Genomic DNA, 26,739 nt, shown 5'->3' on the forward strand with positions numbered 1-26,739 from the left:
AATCTAGGTGATTCTAAAAAATGCTAATGCCTGGACCTCACCCCAGACCAACTGAAATGCAAGTCTGTGGGGGTAGGATCCAGGTATTTGTATTTGTTTCAAGCTCTCTTGGTGACTCTGACGCACATCCAGAGTTAGAACCGCTAGCATAGAAGAAAAAAGCTGCTTTCATTCAACCAGCTGATAAAAACCATGGATGGGCTCACCCAAGAAGGGCCAGAAGGTGAGATATGTAAGGACCCTCACATGGGGCTCCACTGAACTCAGCCTCCTGCAAGAGTAGCTCCTGTGCTTTGTCTGTTCCAATGGAGCAGCAAGAAAGAAAGAAACCAGACCAGAGTGGAAAGCATTTTCAAACTTTATTTACAACTGTCACAGTGACAAAAAGTAGTTTGGAAAAAAAAATGCTAGTTTCTCCCTGAGCCTCAAAAAAGAACAGATAGAAGTTACAGGAGGTTCATCTTACAACAGGCATTTTTACTGAAATACTAGGGGGTTTTTTGTTTTGTTTTGTTTTGTTTCAATAGCATCAGTTAGAAATACACACAAGTTACTTAAAAAAAAAAAAAGAGGAGGCCAGACAGGAGCTCAGCCACTTGTCCAAGAGCAGCTGGGTCGCCCCAAGAGGCTCGCCGCTGAGGGTCCTGACTTAAGCTGTGAGCCCCTGGCCAGCTCAGACTCCACGTGACCGTACAAAGGGGTCTAGCGACCGGCAAAACTAATAAACCACCCCCATAAACACACATATACACAAAGTAGATTTGTTATGCAGTTTACAAGCACGTTCCCATCAGACGGCAAGACCAGGACAGATGATACAGGGGAGCAGATGAGAGGGGGACACAGAAACACGGGATTTTCAAAGGCAAGACCCCATCCACACAGGGAGGCACGGGATGAGAGCTGCAGCTGTGGGGGTGTGAGGGTAACTGGGAAAGGCTCCCTGCAGTCAAAACAGAAGGAGAGGGAGAGCGAGAGCGAGGAGCCCCCTCGCAGGGCAGGCTGCAGGCCTCTCCCACTTGCTCGAGGTGCTGGAGGAAGTTATTGCCATCGGTGTGTGCTACACAAGCAGACAACACGGAGGTTGGGGGCAGAGGGGTGAGGGGGTGAGCGTTGGCTTCCCAGGACCAAGTCCTGCTGATGTGACAACAGCACACGCTGGTCCTCCTGCACCAGCCTTCTCCAGAGCCACACTAACCTTGAGGTATTAAGTACAACTCTACATGCATGTCCCAACTGGGATCAAGCTGGACTGACTGCAGCCCTGAGGAGACATGGTGGGTGCCTCCGTTGGCGGAGTTCAGCCCCAGGGAGGGTCTTGAGCTCACCTCTTGGCTGCACAGTCCTGCTCTGAGATAGAGATGGTCTGAAGGGCTTGTCCTGCAATCTTTGCAGCTCCAGATGGTTCTTAACTATGACGAGAAGCTCTAAGTCCAAGCTAGCCTTCTCTTGCAACTTGCCCTTGCAGGGGTCAGGTGGGAGGTGAGGAGGAATGACGCTCCCTCACCGCACCGTCCTCCCCCCTGCATCCAGGAACACCGCGGAAGAAGCCCAAGATCTCATGACACCCTTTAGTTTCAAATTCAATCCCCAGGCTGCCGCATGAGAGCCCGTCACTGCCATCCTAAAACTCCCAGGCCCTGCCAGCTCTCAGGACCTGCGTTAAAGCTCACTTCCCCAACCAGAAACAGAAAAAGCCTCCTCCGTGCGCCACTCAGCTCCCACCGGAAAAAGAGGCCAAAATCCCACGTGGGAATGGGTGCTGTGCCCAGCCAGGCTGGCTGGAATCTGCGGCAGGGCTGGCAGCCACCCGGCCTGACCGCTGTGCCAGGGCTGGGAGGGTGGAGATGAGGAGGAGGAAGGGCCAGCCTGGGGGAGCCCACCACTCCGTGCCTCTGCCCAAAGGGAGAGCAAGTCTGGGGGGAGCAGGTGGGGATGGACCTTGGTGTCCAAGCATCTACATCGGCCCTCCAACAAGGGTGGGAAGGGCTCTCGCTACTTCCAGAAGGGTTGGGGGGCAAAAAGGATAAATCAGGGGAGCGCTCAACATGGCGGCCTCTTTAAAAACCTCCAGATTACAGGGGCATGCGCACCTGCTAGGGCCTGAGGGGAGGGTCTGGAGAAGGAAACGGGAGGCGTTCCTGGCATCGGCATCACCTCCAGCTGGCTTTGCAGGTAGCCAGCCTCCACTGCTCTCCTCTGCCTGCCTCCGCATTACAGACCAACACACCCGAAACTAAAACAAAGGCTGGCAGTGGGCAAAACTAGAGAGAGATGAAGACTTTGTTGTCTGATGTCCCAGCAGCCAGAGCGAATGCTTGCTGGGTAGGTACTTCCTGGCTGCACTTCTCTGCTCAATGTTTTCTTTAAAATGTGTCTTTTCTCTTTCATCTCCTGTTTGTTTTCTTGCCCCAGACGTTCCTTGCTAGCTTTGCACATCCTCCCATCCCACCCCACCCCCAGAGCCCACTGGAATCCCACGGCTGCCCCCAGCCTGCTTGAGTTCAGATAAAGATCTCCAAGACGCCCACCTCCCCGCACCCCCCAACCCCTGCTTCTAAGCAGCTTCCTTTCTCAAAGGTCTGGCGTGTTGTCGCAGAGGGCTCCGCTGCCCGACATCTCAAAAAAGGAAAAGAAAAGAAAAGAAAACCAACTCAGTGATTTGCAGGTGCAAAACGGAAGCCATCATCTGACTTTTTCAGAACTATTGTGGCTCATGCTCTCCTTCCATGGTAGCGGGAAAGAACACAGTTCGGGTACAGATGCTGTCTGGTGTGACCCTGTGGGAGCCGGCGTGGACCCTACTGTTCCTTGTCTTCGTTCGGTGTCTCTTCACAGTTGTCCTGCTCATCCTCCTGGACCAAGAACTCCTCGGGGGGCCACCGGAGCTCCCCGCTCTCTACCTCCCCCTCTGTGGGCTCCACCACGATGGAGGGCAGACGGTCCTTCAGTTTGCAGCAGCGGTCGAAGTCTGACGGGTCAGGGAAGATCTGAAATAGAAGCGGAGAACCCCATCATGTACACGTGCAGGACCGAGCCCCCGCTATACACCAGGGACCGTGCTACGCCCTTGGGATACTGGGGAGTAGGAGGTGGGATACTGCAGAGCATCAGGCAGGAGCCAGGGAACAAACTCTGGGGCAACAAAGGAAACCCAGACTAATCCTGAAGCTGAAAGTTTTCATGGCAGTGCCACCAAATTTGTGTTTGTACTTTTTGGTTTTGTTTTCAGATAAAAGAACTCAAAATCATGTCCACAGTAAGTCACATCTCCATTTGCAGCAAGCATTTTACTCTAGAAGTACAATGCATACAACAGGTGCCATAACATTAAATTCCTCCCAGGATAATTATTGGCACCTACCAGGTACTTTACATATATAATTTGGACCCAACACAGTCAGGCAGAAACATACGTGCTGCTCACGCCACCTGAAAGAATCCCAGGAGATTCCTGGAGAAGGAGGTTGCCCAAACCATTCAGCCTGGAAACGAGCAGTGGTAGAATGGGATCAAACCCAGGTCTGTTTGACTCCCAAGTCCGTGGCCAATACCACGTGCCCCTCAAGGAGAAGGGTTCTGATCTCGCTGTAGCTGTAAAGTCAAAGTCAAATCAGGGTTGAAGGCATGGCCCCAGACACAGGCGCGTGGGAACATAATCCCAGGCTATTTTTTCACCTGTAAACAACACCTGGCTCCTTGACGGCTCTACACCTGAAAGAGTCTACTTCTCTTTCCAGAGTCTGGTCAACGAGGTTCCTTTTTCTGATGCCTACTGTGTGTCCTGACCAGAGCTGGGAGAAACCCCAAACCAGGCTATAAAATCCAGGCTCTGCGGATTCCCTTTGCGCACACTGCCCTGTGACTACAGCTGACCCAATTCTTTGCCCAGCAGCTTAAGTACTTAATCCGATGGGCTGCTGGCCTCTTGCCACACACAGCCCTCGGGGACACGCCAGAGAGACGGAGAGAGGAGACTGTCTGGGACGCTGGGGCTCACAGAATCACACGGCACCTGCAAGGCCATCTCCTCCAACCTCTCCACTTGACAGATAAGGAAACTGAGGCCCAGAGGGGTCAGGAGACTTGCTCAGGGTCACACAGCTCGTTAATGGCAAAAGAAAGGAAAGTAGACCCTGGAGGGGGTGGAGACACACATTTGAAGAGGTCCCGGGGGTTCCCCGTGCCTGGCTCTGTTCCTTGGAGGTAGTAGAAGTGCTCTCCTAGAAACTCAGGCCTTCCCAACTTCTGGGGTGTTACGAGGGTACCCAATCTTACTGCACCTAGCCCCACGCTGTGCTGTCCCCATCAAGTCCCTGACCATGTCAGGGGCCACATGGGGCTTCCGGGAATCAGGGGCCTCAACACAACCTCCCCAATCCCTGCAGACGAGTGATTATTAACCATTTACCCAATAAAGCCCTATTGCTGGGGGATTAAGTCTTAAGCCAGCTGCACAACCAGGCATCATTAAAGACTTAACGAGGCTTATAAACAGTATCGTAATGGCGGCCAGGAGGAAAACAAGGCAGGGAGGGGCTAGGCTAGTGGGGTGAAGGGAGGCACGGGGAAAGATGACGCCCCCTGCGGGCTTTCTCTTCCTGATGCAGCCAGCCCTGCAGGTCTGCCTCTGGCCTGGGCTCTGCGCACAGACCCACGTGCCGAGCAGGGAGAAGGTCAAGTGGCTTACTTGGGCCCCTCCTCACTTCTCTTCTGGGGAGCCGGAGCCCCCTGCTGTGGGTGAGGACACAGGTGCCCTTCCGAGCACAACCTTTGGGCATGAGTGAGGGGAACCCCACGAGTGGAAAGTATGCTACAGTTTACAAAGCTTTTTCAGATGTCACCTCCGGTAGGCCTCACCTCCCCCCGCGCCTCCCCCGCTGCCCAGGAGCAGAGAGACCCTGGGGCTCTGAGGGTCACAAGGAAGAGCCAGGATTCAAACCTCGATCTCCTGTCTTCAGCACCTGTGCCTTTTGAACGATGAATGGACGCTACTGGGTCAACATGCCCACTTCACAGAAAACTGACCAGGGAGGGTGGGCAAGACCCTAGGCTTTAATGGCCCATTTGGCAGTTCAGGCCCCAGGATGACCATCTGGGCAGCTAGGTCCAGAAGATGAGCTGCCCAGTCCAAACAGTTGTTCTAAATCTTCAAGGATAGAGCTGCGAAATAGCAAGAGGGGATGGACACCTGGCCCAAGACAGCCCTGGGCCCCTGCCTCTACCCTCTGGCCTCAAGCCCAGGGCTGGGCCTACGCTGTGACTCCCTGGCTGAGAGAGGTGGCGCCGGCTCCTAACTATGACCGCCCACGCTGAGGAAGAGCCAGAGAGACAGGCAGCGGCAAGGCCAGCAGAAGGAGGAAGAGGACAAGGGTGGAGGGCATATGATTTTGTTCTAAGCTGGGAATGCGTCTTCAACTAAAAGTAGGGGGAAGAGTGTTCAAATAAGGATGCTGCTGATGACGGAAGATATGCCAGGCACATTTGCTGAGCAGAATCTCAGTCTCCACAATAATCCTCTGAAGTATGCAGTGGTGTGATCACTATTTATAGATGAGGAAACTGAAGCACAGAGAGGGCAAGTGACTTACTCAAGGCCACAGAGCTAGGAAGCGGCTGAACGGGGACCCAAACTCAGACCCACAGGACTTCGAATGAGGCGCTCATTTGACAACACATAGCGTCAAGCCACATCAACCTTGACATCACTTGTACAACCCTAACCAAGACCTCTCAAACGCCCGGGCCTCAGTTTCTCTTTTTAAGAAGTGAAGTGGCCTTCTGGTCTCACTAGGTGGGTGCAAATCCTGGGCAAATACAGAGATGATAAAATGCTTTGAAGACGTATGCTAAATTCAAATTGGAATGTCCTCTTTGGAGCAGTTTCAACAGGGCTACGAGAGCAGTCTCCAACAGCAGTTTCAAACTCCAAGCAAGAGGCAGCAATACTAACACAGTAATTAAAATAACTCCAAACAATGCCTTTCATACCGGGAGCCACACAATTAAGTCTTTTAAGTCCTTGGGGGAAGTCTGAGCATTGAACTTCTGATACTGCTTACTTGCCAGAGAGCTTTGCTCCCTGAATTGCTCAAAGCAGGCGCCATGGAAAAAAAAACTTTTTTTTCTTTTACAAAGCCTGTTAATTACATTTTAAAAAATCACTATAATAATCTAACCCTCCCATCAGAGATTATATTGTATTATCAGATAATACCAATTTATGCCTCTGAAAATTGTAGCTCTCTCCAAAGACAAACAAAACGCACCCAGAACCAAACAGCTTCTCATTTCCTCACATCCAGACAGAAAGCCTTGCAAAGCAAAGCTGAGTATTTTGCCAGTACAATCTTATCTCTGACAGCTGCCTAAGAGGCTGACCCCAAGGAGGTCAAGATTTTTCCACTAAGTCATGCTTTTTAATCATCTAGGCAGCAGAAAAATGAGAGGTTGCAACGGCAGTTTGACGGGGTGGGGAAGGCAGTGGAAAAAAGGACTCAAGTCAGACTTGCCAAGCACATGACAGGTAGAGTTGGGGCAGCCGGCCAGCCCGGCATGCTGTTTGCCTGCAGGAACTGGCCAGGAATAAAGCACTGCCCCTGTTCCAAAAAGAAACTGCTTCTGGTTAAACCTCTTACCCCAAAGCGCCCCTTCTGCTTGGACTGGAGAAGGGGGAAAAAATCCTTTTAGTTTCTCTCTGAAGCAAAAGGCTCCTCTCTAAGGTGTCCAGAAAGGGAGATGGGGAGGCTCTGAGAGGCATTTCCCACCCTCACCCTCCAGGGCAGGACAGATCACGAAGCATCCCTCCCAGCTGTGATTCTCTCAGCCCTGCCCCTTCCTCTGTCCACCAACACTGGACTCCACGACCAGCTGTTACACTCGGCTGCCAGGGCTGATGGCTTGGATGAAACTAATAGACACCAAGTTCCCTCCTTTGCAAATGACATCTTGGAGATCACATGCACCAAGAACATCCCGGGTCCCGCATGTCCCACTGTGGGGAACAGCAGGCATTCAAACTTGGTCATGGTCAATTTTATAGGGGACACTTCTTCAAAGGCATCCTTTGCCAGGTGGCCTCCAATCCCAACAGGATCTGACATTTTGGGAACTCAAATGAGTTCACTCAAAAGGTCAAAGGAGGGGCTTCCCTAGTGGCACAGTGGTTTTAAGAATACACCTGCCAATGCAGGGGACACGGGTTTGAGCCCTGGTCCGGGAAGATCCCACAAGCTGCGGAGCAACTAAGCCCGTGTGCCACAACTACTGAGCCTGTGCTCTAGAGCTCGCGAGCCACAACTACTGAGCCCATGTGCCACAACTACTGAAGTCCGCATGCCTAGAGTCTAGGCTCCGCAACAAGAGAAGCCACAGCAATGAGAAGCCCACGTATTGCAACAAAGAGTAGCCCCCGCTCACCGCAACTAAAGAAAGCCCACATGCAGCAAGGAAGACCCAACGCAGCCAAAACTAAATAAACAAAATAAATTTTAAAAAAAAAGGTCAAAGGAGCTTTAGGACCTTCTAAGAAGAAACGGTCTGTGAGATGTAGTTTGGATGCCAATATACCGGAATTTCTGCCTGTAGATCAGAGCTGTCCAACAGAACTTTCCGCAATAATGGAAATATTTTCTATCTGCACTGTCCAATGGTAAACACCAGCCACATGTGTCTCTTAAGCACTTGAGGCTAAAATTTTTAATTCCCTTTCATTTTTATTAATATAAATTTATATGAAATATGTAAAGTTAATATAAATTGAAATAGCTACACAAATAAATAGATAAATATGAGGACAGTGAAAGCAGGACTGTCCAGGAAAGCTCAGGATGTTTGGCTAATAGACCGACATGAGAGGCCTCAGAGCAGAGAAGTCTGGGGTTGAAGGTGAGCTCCTGGAGATGAGGAATTAGTCAGCAGGCTTTTGTTGAAAGTATAAAAGTCGCCGGTCAGTCGGCTCCCGTTTCACCCACGGAGGGGAACTGAAAGGTAATACCAGGGCTCCAAAGGCCCGAAATTTGGGGGCCTAGCTATCGACTGTCTGCCTCTAAGCCAGGTGACCTAAACCTGACTGCCTCTGGGGTGGGAGAGGAGAGAGATGCCTGGCACCTAGGATGGAAAATGTGAGCGACTCTGGTTGGAGCAGCCCTCCCCTGTGTGCATACATCCCTCAGCCATCAACCCTGACAAACAACCCGAGCTGGCCACAAAGAAGGTGGAGGGCTCGGCAAAGAGCTGAGATATGCTAATAGGGAAAGCGGACACCAGCAGGTAGAGGAGATGAAAGGTGGTTAACTAGATACAAAGGGCTAATTACCAGTTCTGCAAGCTGAGACCCAGGGAGCTTGGCCATCCTGCTCCTCTTTGCTGGGGTGGAACAGAGGAAAGAGGCATGCTGGGGTGGGGGGGAGAGGGCAGGTGGGACAGAGGGCCTGCGATGAATAACCAGGTGGCTCTCCAAGGCCCCAAGAGGGATCTGCCTCAGCATCCAAAACCACACAGTGTGTCTCTCCCCTCTCTGGTTCCAGAGGAGGGGGTAGAAATCAACCTCAAACCTGTGATGGAAAATCACCACTCCCGCAGGTAGACCAGGAGTCTGAAAGATCTGGCTTTTCCCTTGTCCCCATGCCTTATTATCTCTATGACTGGGGTCAATCGTTTTAACTTCTCTGAGCCTCAGCTGCCTCCTGAGTAAAATGAGGAAGGAATTTCCACTCTACAGTATTGTTGAAAGGATTACATGATGCTTCAGGTTGAGTGCCAGCACGGAACCCAACAGGCTCAAAGATGGGGACGCCCATCGCCCTCCTTTCCTCATTTATAAATTGGGATTACTACTAATTCCCATCTTATAGGGCTTTGGAGAGAATTAAATACAGGTATGTCTGAACATGTTCTATAAACTTTAAATTCCTAATGATGGTTCTTATTAGGTAAAGCGGGGGTCCCCAGGGAGCATTTACAGTAAGGCACTGGAACGTCTGTAGCTGTGGCTTGGGACAGGAGGAAATCAGCAGCACTCCTGGGCTTGTGCTCACAAAGTCTAGGCCAGGTTCTTTGGACAAATGGTTCATCACTTCCCCTACAGTACCTCTCTTTTCCCAGGGCATGGGTTAGGCCAGCTGGAATGGAAGCCACTGCCTTGTCCAGATCCTGGCCTTTCAGTGGAAGCCCCTGCAGCGTAAGTCTCCCCATTACGCATCCCCCCTCCTTCCCCCAGCCTACTCTAGGGGCCTGCTGCCTGGGTTTCTTATTTTTCCTGGAGAATAACAATGGATTGGCCTTGTGTGTTTATTCGTTCCTAGGAAGGGCTGGTTTATAACAATGGGCAGATCTCTACCAGCATCCTGCTCTGCCAAAGGCCGAGTGAATGAGGGGCAGCTAATTCAAAAGAAAAGTACACCCTGCTTTTTGTCCCCTAACAATACGTGAAGGCAAGAAATATGTTCTTTGAAATCCTTGCCTCCTGCTATTTTATCATCATCATTATTATTTGCATTTTATTGACTTTTCAAAGTGAAATGTGGCGGCAAGAACAGAAAGAATTATAGCAAAGGGGCAGAGTGGCTACTGCCTGGACTCAGGGGATGGGGAAGAACATTCTCCCATCTCCACTCGGATGCTAATGACCTCATTCTCCATCCCTGAGACTCACGTCACTCAAATCTCCCCTGGACTGGGGTTACAGACTATCCACCTCACCCTCTCCTACACTTCTCTGGTGTCTCTAATCCTACAGGAGACTTGAGCAGAGATTTGGGGCTTTATAACAACTGTTATCTCCTTCCTTTGGATTAAAGATGCTTAAGCCTCCAGCCTTGAAACTTAAAAGAAAAGGAAATCCTCTGGATAAACACCATCTTTCATAAACATCTCTCCAACACACACCCATCCTGCAAGTTCGGAGTTCCAAATTCCAATTAATTAGCACTAATTGCTGCAGATAATTCGGGCCCAGCGAGCTGATGGGGCTTTTGTAATGTTACAGAACATCTCTCAAAGTTCTCCAGGGTGGTAAGAAAACACTGCAGCTATCTGGCATAGGATGATTTCAAACACCCCCATCCAAATATCCCCCCTGACTATCTCATAATTGCCCTTTGAAAAGAAGACATGCTTCCCAGTCATCTCTGGGCCTTGGGGGATGGCGTCTCTCTCTCTCTCTCTCTTGCTGGTGTCACCCAGGTGTCCCACAGCCACACACCCTCTCTCAGAAAGCCCAGACTGACAGGGCTGCCATTTCCAACCATTCCCTCATTCTTTGTTTTGGAGACAAAAATCTTGAACATTTAGCCTGGTCCCATAGCCTCCCATTCTCTTCTTGTCTGGGGTTCCCCTACTACATGGCTTCCAAAACCATCACTGGATGGAAACCACTCTCAAGTCTCTGAGGACTTGCTTACAGCCCAGTCCCAGGGCCCTGCTTGGCCTTCAGTCACCACGACCTCTGCAGCACACTACCAGGCCAGCCTGCTTCAAGATCTACGCTCTCTCCTGATTCTCATGACCCTACTCAGGTTCACCTGACCTGTCTAACCCCACCTTCCCTGTGCCCTCCCTGGACTTGGTGTCACCCTAGGCTTTTCTCTGGACTCAGGCAGCTTCCTGGCTTCCACTGTCCATCTTAGGCTGAGGATTCCCCAATCCACGGCTTCACTGCCCTTTCCACTATCTGTGAAAGTCTCCACTTGGATGACATCCATCACCTCCAACTCACCTTTTCCCAAAGTGAGGTCATCAGCTAGTTTGTATCTTTCTTTAAGTTAAAAACTTTTCTTCCCCTCTCCAACAGGAAGCCTTGCTTGATAGTAGGTCCAGTAAAAGAGGCCTGGAGATTATAGTTGATCGCAACTGCAGTATTGATGGGAAAACACTGAAGCAAACAGGGCTATGTTCCTAGAAGGTCCGCTAATCTCATGGAGGCCATCTACACCATCTGCGCTAACAGGGAGGTGATGCCCAGCTGGCGTCTGGTCAGACACATTCTGTTCAGTCTAGAGCAGTGGTTCTCAAAGCTTAATTCCTGAGCTCCTTTCAGGGACAGAGTGTCCATGGAGTTAAAATATTTTCTTAGTAATACTAAGATGTTATTTGCCGTTTTTCCTGTGTTGATACTTGCACTAATGGTATAAAAAGCAACGGTGGGTGAATTTGCTGGCACCGGAGCAAGAATTAATGATGGCGGCAGCAGCAAACTGTGCTGGTAGTCATTGTATTCTTCACCACCTCCCACTCGCAATTAAAAAAAAAACTTCATGTCCTTGATGAAGCAGTAAAGATTAATTTTTATTAAATATTGACTGTTAAGTACATGTTGTTTTAATATACTCTGTGATGAAATGCAAAGTCGGCATACAACACTTCTGGTGCACATCAGAGCACAATGGTTGTCTCGCAGAAAAGCATTTATGGGATTGAGTTGCGAGCTGAACTAGCTTTTTCCATGGGACACCATTTTTAGTTGAAAGAATGACTGACCAATAACCATGGTTATTCAGACTTGGGTATTTGGCAGACCTGAGCCTGATATTTCAAAGAAAATGAGCCTGATATTTCAAAGAAAATGAGCCTGATATTTCAAAGAAAATGACTGATGGTATTTGTTACCAATGATAAAAACTGAGGTCTCAAGCAAAAATTAGAATTTTGGAAAACTTGTATCAGCCACCATAATCTTGACAGTTTCCTATCAGTTGAAGAATTTCTGATGAGACCAGTGGAGATATTAACTAATGTGATTTTTTTGACATTATGTAACAAAATGTGTTAACTCTGGAAGATCTGCATAACTCAGCGAACCCATATTTTCCAAATGATCAGTACAGCATGTTATGAAACCAAGCATGGGTAAAAGATTCGTTCAAAGTGCAAGATAGGCTAATGAATTTTAATGTAAGAGTACAGAAAGTTCATTGATAAGGTTTCAGATTCCACATTACCACTAACCTTTAAGAAACTACCACTTACTGAGTTTTGCCAAAATACCAAAGAAAAATATATGAAAAGGCTACTAAAATATTTCTCCCTTTTCTAAGTACATATCTGCATAGGCCAGATTTTCTTCATGTACTTCAACCAACACCGATCACAACAGATAGGAAGCAGAAGCAGATGTGAGACTCTAGCTGTCTTCTATTAAGCCAGATATCAAACAGATTTGCAAAAATGTGAAACCTTTCTTTGTGCTGAACTTTTTTGTGTGTTTTGGAAAATATATTTATTTTTATTAAAAATCATTACTTATATTAACATGTAATGGTTTTATTGTCATTTTAAAGGAATTAATAAATAATAAAAATTTTAAACTGTTTTAATATCAAAAGATATAACCCACATAAATATCTCTAGGGGTCCTAAATAATTTTTTAAAAAGTAAAAGGGACTGAGATTTAAAAACTTGAGAGCCAATGGCCTGGAGAAAAAATACCTTCACAAAGATGACTCCGTAAGTCAAGGTTGCAGGATAATATGTTTTAAAACTGGAAAAGATTTGAGGGGAACATAAGAGGTACCTTCAAATATTTAAAAGGGTGACATGAAGTCTAAGAGAGAGCAGATTTTTTTTAACTCCAGGGGGCCTATCTAAGATCAGATGGAGGATTTCACCGCATTATACAACTTCTAACAAAAATGATAGAATCAACTCTCTCCATTACAGATGGAGAAGGCAAAGCCCAAAGTGATGCTGGGAGTCGCCTGAAATGACATAGACAGTAGCAAAGCCAAGATTAGAAACCAGTTATCCAGATTCATACTCCATAATCCCGCTGTGCTGAAAGGTTCTGAGCTCCGTACCACTGGCAGTGTCCAAAGAACACGTAAGTGACCCAATGCCATGCTACTGTAGAGTGCATTCCCACATCTGATAGAGACTGGCCCAGTCTCAAAGGTACCCTCCCACTCTGCGATGCTACAGTATCTCAGTTTTGATCCCAAGGAAAATATCTATATCCACGATCTCCAAACTTGGAGACTGAAAGAATCTTGAAAGAATTTTGAAAGAATTGAAAGAATTTTGAAAAACTGTCTCCTTTCACACCTTTTAAAACCAACACCTAAAACTTCTGCTATATTATTAATATTACCATTTTAAAATAAACTTTTATGCCACTCTTTTAAATAAGTACTCAATGGCTTATAAACACCATAGCAATTTGATATCTACCATCACCTATTTTAAAAACGCATAAACAAGCTCGCAAGTCAAATCTTATTCCTTTCTCTACTTGAAAATGTATTTCCATTCTACTGCTCCATAGAATTTTATCTTCATGTATTTTCATGTTTGAAAGTTTTTAGTCATTAGCTTTTTTCATACTTCTCTGCAATAAAAAGATGTATTTGTGGGGCTTCCCTGGTGGCGCAGTGGTTGAGAATCTGCCTGCCAATGCAGGGGACACGTGTTCGAGCCCTGGTCTGGGAAGATCCCACATGCCGCGGAGCAACTAGGCCCGTGAGCCACAACTACTGAGCCTGCGCGTCTGGAGCCTGTGCTCCACAACAAGTGAGGCCGCGATAATGAGAGGCCCGCGCACCGCGATGAAGAGTGGCCCCCACTTGCCGCAAACTGGAGAAAGCCCTCGCACAGAAACGAAGACCCAACACAGCCATAAATAATTAATTAATTAATTAATTAATTTTAAAAAAAGATGTATTTGTAAATTGGCTTTTAATGTTTTTATGTCCCATGACCCTAAGGCTTGTTAGTTAAAAAAATAAAATTCTTGATTCGCTTATTGCAGCTATTAGTATATAAGTAATCAATAAACATACCACAAATAATTATTAAACACAAAGGTAATTTTTCACTGGTTTTTTTATAGATAGGTGGGATTTATGAAGCTTCTTAGACAGTAACATTTTTAAATAGTCCATTTGTTCGATTCTCCTAAGGTTTCTATACCCTGGGAAGGCCCCTTAAAAAATTCACGTAGGTGAGAAGCAGGTCCTCTTACAAAGGGGGTAGAGGGCAATTTGATAGGAAAGGTAGGAAAAGAAAACTGGTGAAGCCTGTCTTCAGGAAACGCAATTTTAGAAAAGCAACAGAAGGAAGCCAAAGACATGGAAATTGATTTCTCCAAAATGCTCTCTGCTGTCGTATCCCTTGAAAGTTTCTGTGAACCTCAGGGGCAGCTGTCCTCTGGTTTTAACACGTTGTTAAAACATGAAGGGGTGTATACATAGAACCTGCTTAAGAAGTAATTTGGCATTAAAACCTCCAATATTAGGGTGCCAAGGAAAACAGCCAAGAACGTTTCTGATATGGCTTTAACTGCTATATCCAAGGAGGCAAATGACCAAAGAAATACAGAAGTCATAATTTAGTATTAGCTTATCTTTAAGAATGCTTCTGTCCAAGAGGACAGATTCAACTCTCGAAGAAAAAAAATTCCTTCATGGTAACAACAGTGACGCCAGTCACAGGAAGTCAGGCACCACCATGGTTACGCTTTCCCGTCCACATACACACTATGGCTCAATTATATTTTTTCTTTACTCACTTGTTTAAAACATTTTTAAAAAAAATAAAATTCTATAACTACATAAATGGAAAAGTACTATTACTTGTCATAGGTAATAACCATAAAATGCACTCACATTTTCAAAGTTTGTCTGTGCAACACCTAAATTAACTTTGTAAACCACCAGGCATATGTGGACTCTACTGGAACACTGGCCTAGGCTGTTTACCTGTTGCAAAGAACCTGGAGCCTTGCAGTGGTATTGGGTGGAAGGCCCTTGAACACTGGCCCAAGACTTCCATTATGCTCAGATCTACTTCTAAGAGCCCAGTTTATCCCTGATTCCAGGGAAGCAATATTTCTAAACCATGACCCATTCCATGAGCCAGACCTGGAAACCCAGGAAAACCAAGATGGTTCAGGGGACTAAACGTGCCTCTGTTCAACCTTCGTGGGTAACCAAGCCAAGGCAACTACCCTGGTCCTCCTCAAGGTCACACGGTGCTCCAACGTCATTAACAGAATAAAGGAGATAAGTAGGGAATTGCAAACTCATATACATTTGTAATCCACAGAGCATGTCAACATACCCACTATGGGACAAGAATGTCACTGGCTAATTTGCAATGCTGGCTAAATGGCGCCTAAACATCATTAACTGTTATCATCTCTGCTCTAAATAAGCAATTAACAAACTAGGGGAAGATGTACAACATCTCCCAAACACTTTAAAGTAACCAAACACCTTTCTGACTCTCTCCACAAAGCTTCTCCATCATCCCATTGGTATAGATTTTACAACCCTGAGATTCTATTTGCTAGAGCTTTCAATGCTGGGAGCTTATACTATGATAAACTCTTTTATTTGTCTTCTGTTATTAAGGTAATATATAATCAAGAGGCTTAATGATGTTGAATCTCTTTGATTCAGCAATTCTACTTCCAGGAATTTATGCTGAGGAAACAAATCAGACCTGCGCAGAGATACGTGTAAAATGATATTCAAAGCAGTGTTCTCTGTAAGAACAAAATATGCCACAACCTAAATATTCAGCACTCAGTGGTACATAACAAAATGAAATGCCATTTTACAAAGAAAACCAAATGACAGGAACATAGTCACAATATTATACGAAGTGAAAAAAGATTCACTCTGGCACATACAGTTTTACCTCAATTTTATTTTTTTAATAAAAATGCATATAAAATACTGGAAGTAAACATACCAAAATATTTCAGTGATAGGAATATGGGCATTTAAAATTTCCTTTGTACTTCTCTGTATTTTCCTAAATTTCTAAAAGTAATTAATATCACCTTCAATTATAACACACACACACACACACACACACACACACACACGCACACACACTCTCTTACACCTTTTGACTCAGAAATTCTATTCCTAAGACTCTAAGGAAATAGTATAAACTGTGGACAAAGATTTATATATAAAATTATATATAAATTATCAAATTATTTATAAGAGAAAAATATATACAATTTAAAAATAATTCAACAATTGGAGAATGGTGAAAAAATCACGTTGTAACTTTATAACATTGTGCAGTTATTAAAATGCTGGCTTTGAAGCATTTTTAAGATAAATTGTGGGCTTCCCTGTGGTGCAGTGGTTAAGAATCCATCTGCCAATGCAGGGGACACGGGTTCGAGCCCTGGTCCAGGAACATCCCACATGCCGCGGAACAACTAAGCCCGTGTGCCGCAACTACTGAGACCGCGCTCTACAGCCCGCGAGCCAGAACTACTGAGCCCATGTGCCACAACTACTGAAGCCCGCGTGCCTAGAGCCCGTGCTCCGCAACAAGAGAAGCCACCACAATGAGAAGCCCCCGCACCGCAACGAAGAGTAGCCCCCGCTCGCCGTACCTAGAGAAAAGCCCGTGCACAGCAACAAAGACCCAACTCAGCCAAAAATAAAAATAAATAGAAGAAATTTAAAATAAATAGAATAAATTAATTTATAAAAAAAAAAAGATAAGTTGTGATGATGTGATGCTGATGACTTACATACCATTAAGTAAAAAAGCAGAACACAGCCCTGTGTGATCTTGGCCATATAAAAATATAAGTTCCACGGAAAAGATGCTAAAATGTTAACAGTTGCGATTTATGCATGGTGAGATTATGGTGACTGGAAAAAAAAGTTTAAAGAAGAAAATAAAAATTCCGTAATGGGCCTATGTTACTTTAAAAATTTGAAAAGTAAGCATGAGAATAATAAAATACATACTTTGCCAGTGAAAATATGAAATTACTCAAAAAAGGGGAAGGAAAAGAAAATTTTCCTGTAATTACAGCACTCTGATCTAAAACAACTGCTATTAACATTCTGCTGTCTGCCCTTTTGGTCGTGTGTGTGTGTGTGTGTGCATGTGTGTGTGAGTTCATGTAAGTGCATGCGAGTGTGTGTGTGTGTGTGTGCGCGCCTCTGTAGGCATCTCAGGCTCTGTCCCATGGGGATCAGCGGCTGAGCCTGGGGCTGCCCACACACCTCGGCCTAATGCTCACCTGCTGATAAATTAGAACTGACACATAGGGCTGTGTCTGGAGAAAATGGTTAGGAATTTGGGAAAACCAAGGATGCTCTCAAATCCAGGGTGGACATGTGTTTCAAGCTCTACAAAGTAAAGACAGGAGATGAATTCAAGGTATACTAATTAATTCTGCCTGGGAACCACCTTCAGGTTCAAGTTAGGAGAAAGTCAGACCTAGAGACCAACCCCCCCTGGACTGAGGTTTGTGACTTCCCTCCTTGCTCAGGGCAGTTCTCCTTTGGATGAGAGATCTGGAACCTTCCTTCCCATTGGCTCCAGTACAATTACTGGCCGAGTTGCAAGTAGTCGATGTCACTTCAGCTAAATGCTTGGGTGCCTCTTCTATACAGTTTACCTAAAAGGGGCTTCTGACAGTGTAAGGCAATTAATTCTAGCAGTGAGGGGACTGAGGGACCTCCCAAACTTCCCTTGAGGTCAAAGAAGGCTGGAGAAACTTTTGGCAAATATTAATTTTTTTCTAAAATAGGTCTGTGCAACGAGGGGCCCTCCCCCAGTCAAGGAGTGGGGAGCAGACACAGGAGTTGATTGACTGATCAAGAACCCTCCTGAGCTGGGCTCCGGGACGAGGGAAGGGCAGGTGGCGAGGCAAGAGACAGCCAAGGGGGGAGCAGGGTCTATGAGACTGCAAAGGAACGAAGCCCCGGCAACTCTGGGCCCCGTGTGAATGAGGGCCTGTCTTCATCCTCCGAGGATTATTTCAGGACTCAGGCCTGAGAGATCATTTCAGGACATTCACTAGACACCCAGGAATAGCTCTTGGCTCCAGTCACAAGATACGCCACCCAAACTCATCCATTTCCCTAATGGTACAATCCTCCTCTCTATCCAACCTGGGAGACTGGGTCACCATAGAGAAAATGCTGACTCTATAAAAACCCACACCGTGGGATAGCCAAGGTGGAGGGATAATTCTCAGTTCAGGAAAGGGAGAGAGGAAGGGTCCAATCAATCATACAGCATCCATTAAGCAACTATTTGCAGGACACTGTGCCCGGCATTGTGGGAACAAAGAGCCGTCTAAGACACAGACCCTGGGTCTGGAGAGGGATGAACACACCACCGCTTGAGAGGCCTCAGGCCTAACACAGGCCCTTTGAGAGAAGGCCGGGTTGTATGGCTCCAGTGTGTGTCACGTTGGCTAGGGAAGTGAAGCAAGCTTGTTCTCTCCCTGGCAGTGCTACAGACTCACTGCTGTGACCACAGTGTATGTGCTGGGGAGGAACCCCATGGGAACAATTCCAGCCCTCTGCAGGCCCTCACCCAGGGGCATTCCAAAACACTGAACACCATGTTTGTGTCAAGGCCTTGGGCACTGAAGGGAGGTGCTGGATCCCTCATACAAAGTAGACGTGACCTGAAACTGACGTGACCTGGGCACTGACTCAAAAAGAGGCAGCACGTTCAGACACAGGCCCAACGCCACCCAAAGAAATGAACTCCTTGTGCTTCTGAACCTTGTGGCCCTAACTGCCTGTTTGCCTCATGTTCTTATGAATTGTACCCAAGCAGGGAGCAGGGTGGACAGGGTAGGGATAGGAAAAAGAAAACTCCCTGGGATTCCAGGAGCATGTCGTGTCCACGGGGGGACATCTCCTGCCAAGTGCTTTGGAATTTTAGCTTTATGTCTCTTCAGGGACAACTGAGGCTTTTTAAGTCTGATGTGAAAGATGTTTTCCTGGTGACCATGGGACTTCTGTGCGCCTGCCCAGCTGGGCCTCCAAAACTCTTGAGAACATGTGGGGTACCACAGCTGGGAGTAACCAACGAGACAAGGGCACCAGGAGGAGGAGACAAAGGGAGGTGATGACTTATGCCTGGAGTGGCCTTGTGAGCGGGGGGTTGAAGGAGGCGGAACAGAGACACGCGCAGGAACCCCAGCCCATCGCTGATTTCAACACCTGCATTTACACGGGTGGGAGCAAGGAGAGCCAGCCTCGGGGGTCTCATAAAGAAAGGTTCAGCGGAGAGGTGAGTGAAGAGAAAGTGTTTCTGAACTGCTACCTGACTTTAGAGGTTCAACTGAGACTGTTCTTTGAGAGAGGAGTTGCTGCTTCTGATAAAGAGCGAGGAGGGAGAGATAAAGGAGTCGTCTATTGTTGGGCCTTGGAGATGGAAGAAGCAGAGAGTTCCTGTCTGGGGAGGAGCTATTCTCAGCCAGCACAGTGCATTAGACCTGTCCTAATGCAGAGCTAAAAGCGAGGCTCAGACTGCAGGAAGCAAACGTCAGGGCTGTGGCAGGAGAAGGTCACCCACCACTGTCCCTCCTCCCTATCTTATAAAACGCCAGGATATCCCTCCCTCCTGTCTTGGGAAACGCAGGGGAAGATGCAGGGAAGCTCTTAGTGAAGGCCCAGAACACGGGGCATTGCGGTACATGTAGAATTAGCGCCTCTGGCTTCCAGCGCATCCTCCCTGGCTCCCCTCATCTGACTGGTGCGTGGACGTCAAATGGTAGGAGTATGAGACCAAGAACAGCAAGAGGAATACAAAAGGTGACCAGGGAGGGACATGTATGCTGATCAGAGAGGAATTTAAAGGGCCTTGGGAAGGATAAAAGTTATCAGATCTTGGTCCAGTTGCTTTAAACGGGACAGTCTTAAGTGAAAACTGAAGAGCCATATCTCTGTCTAGAACTTAGCAAGGGGGATAGAACTGCAAAAGCCTCAGCAAACTGTGCTGGCGGAAGCTAGGCAGCAAGGCCAGAATGCACAGCCCTTGGGTGGTGGCAGCATCAGTGTCCGCAGGCAAATGCCCAGGTCCCTCCTCCAGGCCAACTCAGGCCCAGCACGGAAGGAGACCCAGTCAGAGAGGCATTCCGAAATGCCACATTCTTAGGGTCCCTGGACCTGGGATGGGGGAGCCGGCAAGGCAGCCACTGACCTGCTCCCCTGAATCAGGGAAAGGAAGAAGGCATTAGGCTCAGACGTTCCCGTCCCAGGGGCCAGAGAACAGGAGGCTGACAGATGCAGTGTGGGGAGGGAGCTGCAGCCAGCAGGGGCAGAAATGTCCTCATGGAGACCCTCCCACTCAGCCCTGTGAGCTGGCCGCCACTCCCATCCCGCCCAACATGTCCTCGACTTTCTAGTAACCATTTACTCACCCACCCCGCGGGGTGTCATAATTCATGCCAAGTGAGAGAGCGGCCGTGCACTGCATACTGAATTGACTCTCCCAGTAAATGTTAAAGACAAAACAAGGCACCGGCTCTGTGGATTTTTATACGTGCTAACTCCCTAAGCACAAGAGACGGGCTTACCCGAATCTTTCAGGAGATAAAAAGACATCTGTCTGAGCCTGAGGAGGCCCTTTAAAAATTCTAAGGCAGAAGTGAAGGTGGGCAGCTTCAGAACCAAGAGACTCAATTTAACCGAAAGCACCACCATCCACTTAGCACCTGCTCTGTGAAGGCCCAGAGCCAGCAGGCACCTTGGGTTGGGGAGGGCTGCAGGAGGGGTGATGGCTGATGGGCACAAAGAGGGAATAAGTCATCCCCTGCCCTCGGACACATGGGCAGGGAGAAGGTCAGGCAGGACCATGGCAGCATCATTTAAGCACAAATGCCACAGGTGCTGGAGAAGAAGGAGGTCACATCTGGGGCAGAGAAATCAGGAAAGCTTCCTTCTGGGCAGGTCTGGAAGGTGGGGGAACAACTGACAAATTCCACCGTGCCTATTTATTTTATGACCTTGTTTCAAGGTCAAACCACAAGTCTGAGATTCTATTTCAACTGCCAAGTTGGGATTGATGTCTCCTTCCCACTTTTAGTTCCTTGGAAAAGCAGGTCACAGTAAAAGCCATGTACTATTATTACCCTCAGGAGGAATGCCAAGAACAGAGTTCAAAGATCTCCTGCCCCCAGAGCCAAGCCTAGCCTGAGCATGTACAATGGACAGGCTCCAGCCAAGTGCAGCCCCAGCCAATCCCCAGAGCTCTGGTGGGAATGTGTTTAATTGGATGGCACTGGCTTTGAGTGGGCCCAGAAAATACCGGTCTCATGACAATTGGCAGACCAGTTGGCTGCACAGCCCTGCGCCTGGCTGAAACAGGGGCAAACCAAGGGGTATCTGAAGGTTCAACAAAATTAAGAGATGGAAGTGTCCTCTCAAAGCCTCTTTCAAGGCCCAGCCCCAGTCTGACCTCCTTCTCCCAAGCCTTTAGATTACCACACATCCCTGGATTGACTGTAGCTTTCGTATTGCTCCACCAGATGGCCTGTGTTCCAGTTATGTACGTACTAGTTTCCCACGTGAGCCCTGGACCCTTCCTACAATGCCCAGCACAGCATGTTACATATAGCAAGTGTCCAATAAATACTGCTTGCTTGACGATAACCACCTCTCCCCTTTCTCTTCACCAGGCAACCAGAAGACCTTTCTGAAATCTTGTGACAGAGTGCTTTGAAGTTCCAGGTAAGATATTTTGGAACTGTGCAGTAGTCCCCACTCAGGTAGCAGGGCAGATTTCCTGAGAGGCTGTGAAAACTGGGCCCTAAGTCTAGCACCACAAAGGAAGATTTGAGGGCCCTTTTCTTAGGCAGCATCGAGTTATCTTAGGAACCCAGAGGTGATTTTATTTTCCTCCTGCCATGGCAACCCCAATTCAGCTGTCCTCACCCAGCATTGCAGCCGCTTCCTGGGTCATCACCTGCTCTTACCCTCAGATCCAGCGGAATGACCTGAAGGTCAAGAAAACTGCCCTGTAGGACCTGGCCCTTTATCCTGGAACACGTTCAAAAGGAGAATATCAAAAAGCACACACAGACATACTGATGACTGTGTCTGGAAAGGTTTTGTGATGGAAATCTAAAACCCAGAACTGAAAAAACAAAAAAGCAAAACAAAACAAAAAACACCTCACCTGTAACCACAAAGAGATTCAGTCTGATTCAGTGGCTTGGAAACTGGTATCCAAAAACACCCCGGCTGGTAGGTGAGGAAACTTCTACCCTCCCACAGGCTGTGGGGCTTTCAATTGTCTCTCTCAGGCCCACTCTGAGGGTGGAAGGTACAAAACCAACCAGGAAAGGGTATTTCCCCCCCTCCCTCTGAATCCCCTCAGGCTACCTGAATACTTATTTCCAGCCAGCAAAAGGGGCTTGGCCATTCTGACACACAACAAAGGGGCCTTCTCTAACCTCCCAAGTGTGTCTGAGATGACTCTTGCTGTCACCTGCCAAATTACCTTACCCAACCTCAGCTTTCATCTCAGCTCTCTTTGATCACCCCCCCTCCATCACACCCACCCAGCTTTCTATTTTCTCTTCCTTCACAAAACAAATGCCCCTGGAATGGTTCTAAGGCAGAGCAAGTCTAGATTCTAGCCAAGAGCCAACCCCAAGGCACAGACACATGGTACGTCAGAAAAGCAAGGTTTTGGAGTTCGAGACCCAAGTCATCCACTCAGTCTGACCCTGTTTCCTCATCTGTGAAACAGAACAATAATTCCCATCTCAGTGCCCACAGTCAAGAGTGAATGAGTAACATTTGTAAAGTGCATGGCCCATAGCCACATTCAGTTAATATCTGCTGAATAAGCCCATCACACTTCATTCATCTTCCTCGGCCAGCCATCCTACACAATTTCCCTAGCTCCGAGATCTTCCCTTAAGAACAGACTCTTTCCTCCCCTGAAGGTAATAACGTAGGCACTCTTCTTGGAAATCTGAAAACAGTTCACTGCCTCGGCGCTATCTGGAGGTCTCTGCAGCGGGCTGTGGGCAGTGGAAAGCGAATGGCAGGCCAGAAAGAGCACTGGGCTGAGAATCTGAAGGTGTTACTTAGACCACTTTTTTGGTCCTTATATATTCTGGATCCACCACACAGCATAACCTCTATGCTGGATCCTGGCAATAACATCCCTGAGAGAGCTACCCTTCTGGGAAAGGTCTCTTCAACTCTAAGTAGTTTGAACATTAACCCTGTTGGAATCAGTTGGTCAACCATCAACCAGAGGAAGAAAGCAGCATTTGACACAGCAATGCCTCCACCAGACTACCCTTCCCCATAAGCTGCCCCTCACAGCAATGTTGCTACTGCCCAAGGCTTGGGTGGGGAGGGAAGTTCTGATCTGAACTGACTGCACATTATCACTTCCCCCTTTGCCACCATGAAGGGGAGAGTCCACAGCAGCCAGGATGACTAATTAATAACATCAGCTCATGCTTTCTGAACGCTTACTGCCTCTCAGGTACTGTGAATGCCTTATCCATGTCATCTCATCATGTTGAGTCTTCACCACAATTCTGTGAAGTAAGGACTATTGTTGCCCCATTTTACAGATGAAGAAACCGAGGCTTACTGGCATTAGGGGACTTTCTCAAGGGCGCATAGCTCTTACAAATAGCACTGGGACACAGAACCAAGTCTGCCTCCAGCCCCAGCAAAAGACACTAGGCTCTAAGGAACCAGAAGGAAGCCAGTACTGAACTTACCTGATAGGAAAGGCCATCCTTTCGGGGGTTGAGGCCAATTTCCTCCATGGATGGGGTGTTCATCATCACCTCAGTCATCTCAGCCGATCTCAGATAGTCAGGGCTGCCAAGAAACCCAGAGCAAAAGTCAACAAACACACGCACTTTCACATGCCTACTCTCGGCGCCTTCTACTGTTAAATTAGAAGACTGCCTGGAAGCAGGATGAGAGGTGTTCAAAACAGAACTCGCTGAAAAACGAGCTCATGCACCGAGGAAGCACCTTACAAGCCTAGAGCATCAGGGCTCTCAACCTCCACCAACAAAGCCCATTGTCTGAAAACCGCTCTGGCAAACCTCCTCTTCCCTCCTCTCCTGTACTAGTCCCTACTGGCACAGAGCGACTCTGGATTTTCTTTTAAGTGACAGAACTAGAAAAAAAAAAAAACCAGTAAGTAGCTGAGGACGTCTATCTATATTAAGACCAATTCAACCCGTCTCTAGGGGAACTGAATATTATTATTATATAATGATAACAGGTCAACCTCAGAGAAACAAAGTTCAATAATGCTGCCTTCCTAAATTTCTCTCTGTCTCTCTGGTGTTCCTTTTTGCAAAATGTCCCACTTAAAGCCCCAAGGGGTCAGCTTTCTGAAAGCTTCACATCTGCCATCCAACCTCCTTCTCTAGCCCCAGCCACAGCAGCTGCAAGCTCACAGCTTGAAAAACATCCCCTGGATTAAAAGCCTTAAGGATGCCCGGACTCTGACTGCAAAGGAAATTTCCAGAGGGGCCAAGCTGGCCCACCAATGGCTGACATGTGAAAGTGCTTTGTACTCTGTAAGCAGGATACAAATGTTCCATTATCCTCACACAAGCCATGGGCACGTACAGGGTCCTGAATGTGTAATGCCAAATAGCACATACCAAAGTCAGTGTACTCCCTACACAACAGCCAATATTTTCACCATCATGCCTTTACACGTGGTTAAAAAAAAAAAAAAATGTAGGGTAGGCCTTTGAAAGACAGTATCTAAGGAAACAGGGGTACCAAACTCTTCTTCATTTTACAGCTACTACATAGAGTACAAATGGCACAGGATTTGGAAACAGAAGCAATAGGTTCTGGTCCAAGCTATGCCACTCAAGTGCTGTGTAATCTTGAACAGGTCATATAACCTCTCTCAGCTGCAGGTGCACTGTTAGTCTGTTACCATGATGCTAATAATGCATATCTCACAGTTTTGGTAAAGGACTCATCTCTGGGGGGGGAAGCATTGCAAACTATGAAATGCTAATCAACTGTAAAGTAATACCAAACCTTAATCTCTCAGGTGACAATAACCCTGATGAGTCTTAACACCCATCTTGGCAAGTTTTGAGTGGCCAGGGGCACACAGCCTCCAGTGGCCTTCCAAGTCTCACCCATATGGTACCCGGAGGTGGGAGGGAAGGAGCGCTCAGAGGAGAGAGGTACGCAAGCCTCCGGGGTGAGGAAATTTTTACTTTGTTTTGAGAGTTCAGTCTCCTTTCTAAACAGAGACAGGCTGGGTTGGGGGAGGGGAGACGAAAAGAAGGTGCTAGGCTTCCGGGCAAGTTTAAGGTCAGGAGCCAGGACTCCAAACTCAGTTTCCCCCTGGGTTATGGAGAGGCTACTGCCCACCCCCAAAGTAATGGGCCAGAAGAGCGCCCACCGGGCTCTCGCCAGGCTCTTAGCCTGGTGTCCGGGCGTTCGCTCCTCGCTCCCGGCTGTGGCGCGGGGCCGAAAAGTTGAAGCAAGAAGCATGAACTTTCCGGTTTCTGAGCTGAGCAGGACTGCGCGAAGCTGGAGCCTGCGGGGCCGGGCTCTCCGCGCCCGCACCTGGGAGCGAGCTCCAGGCCGCCAGCGCTCGCCCCCCGACAGCTCTTCCTCTTCCCCAGCGCAGGAAGGAAGCAGCAGCCGGTGCGCAAGTCCCAGCGGCCGGGGGCCTCGCTCTTCAACGAGGCGGGCGCCCAGGGCGCATCCCTCCCAGTCCCGATCGCCGGTCGGGTGCAAACCTCCGCCTCCCCCCACCCGGCCCGGGCTCCTTCCCGGCGGGCCCGGTGAGGGCGGCTCCTCCCCAACCCGGGCCCCCATAAAGGCGCGTCGGGTTTAGGGGCTATGGAGAGAAAAGGGATCGAGAGGGTGCAGCGAGGGACTGTGCTGCTGCCTGTGGCTTCAGTCGGGTTACGTGTGGGGAGAGCGTTTTCCCTCACCCCTCGGAGCTCTGCAAACGCCGCCGCTGCACCAGCTCAGCCCCGCTGCCGCCGGCCTCGACGCCAAGACTTGCATGCAAACAAAAAGGAAAAGGGGAGGGGCCCGGGGAGAGCAGGAGCCCCCTACGCCAGGCAGGGCGCGCGCCTCCTGCAGCCCTCCGCAAAGGGGCTTCTATTAGCCGGGTTCAGCCGTGACCCCTGGTTCTCCCCCGACCCCACTACGGCCGTACACACACCCTCCCAGCCGTCACTTAAGTGAGAGCTTCGAGTTCACTTCCTTTGTCTGGATGCTCTCAGCGCCACCTCCCCACCCCCACCTTTGCAACCTTGACGTTGACTCCTGCACTGGCTTGGGCGGCGGGTTAGTGCCCGGCGCCCGCGCCGCCCGCTGCCCTCGCACCGAGCAGGCACGAGCAGGCGCCCGGGCCCCGCAGCCACGGGCGCGAGACGGATGCCCGACGAGGGCGCAGGATACTCACCAGTGAATGGGGAAATATACAGACATGAAGTCCTAGGGGAGCCTGACCCACGCCCTTGTGATTTAAACACGGTCACTGCGTCTCGGGTAAGGATGTCACGGGCGCAGACAGGCGCGGCAGGCTGCCGAGTGTGGGCACTGGGCGTTCGCCGGTCCGCCTCCCGGAGACAGCCCCACTGCCAGCAGCGTCGGCAAAGCAGTCGGAGCTCTCGGTTCTCCACCGAGCTCGCGGCCCCACAAAGAGCCCAGGAAGCCGTATTTATAGGGGCGGGGGCGGGGCTCGGCTCCGGGAGGCCCCGCCCCCCCTCGCCCACTCCTGGAATAACGTCACCAAAATCATGAATGGCTTCGGCGCTCGCAGCTCCCGCTGGCGGCGGCTCGGGGGCGCGCTCGGCTCTGCTCCCCGAGGGCAGTGGTTTGCTGCAGCTTCTAGCCCGGCCCCCACCCCACGACTCACACACGCAAACACGCGCGTGGCCATGCGCGCGCGCACACACACGCACGCAAGGGGACCGGAGTTCAATGTCAACGCTACTTCAGACCTACAATCCCGCGGGCGTTGGCGCCCCGCGCCTC

General features: G+C 48.7%; 1 protein-coding gene across 2 annotated transcripts in view; it reads right to left on the reverse strand.

Moving 5' to 3' along the window:
* Positions 1 to 340: 340 nt before the first annotated feature.
* LBH (LBH regulator of WNT signaling pathway) overlaps positions 341 to 26,739 on the reverse strand; it is a 29,565-nt gene continuing 3,166 nt past the window's right edge. The window contains exons 1-3 of one of the 2 annotated variants that reach the window (XM_082356855.1): positions 26,165 to 26,411; positions 23,472 to 23,574; positions 341 to 2,990 (exon numbers count right to left, since the gene is read on the reverse strand). In XM_082356855.1, coding sequence (XP_082212981.1) covers positions 2,802 to 2,990; positions 23,472 to 23,574; positions 26,165 to 26,190 — 318 coding nt within the window. In that variant the 5' untranslated portion in view covers positions 26,191 to 26,411 and the 3' untranslated portion in view covers positions 341 to 2,801. Of the gene's footprint in view, positions 2,991 to 23,471; positions 23,575 to 26,164; positions 26,412 to 26,739 lie in introns of those variants that run through there. The other variant, XM_082356854.1, reaches the window with a different exon arrangement.

This window comes from Balaenoptera borealis (assembly GCF_965194805.1).
Source record: "Balaenoptera borealis genome assembly, chromosome: 15".
NCBI classification, from domain to species: domain Eukaryota; kingdom Metazoa; phylum Chordata; class Mammalia; order Artiodactyla; family Balaenopteridae; genus Balaenoptera; species Balaenoptera borealis.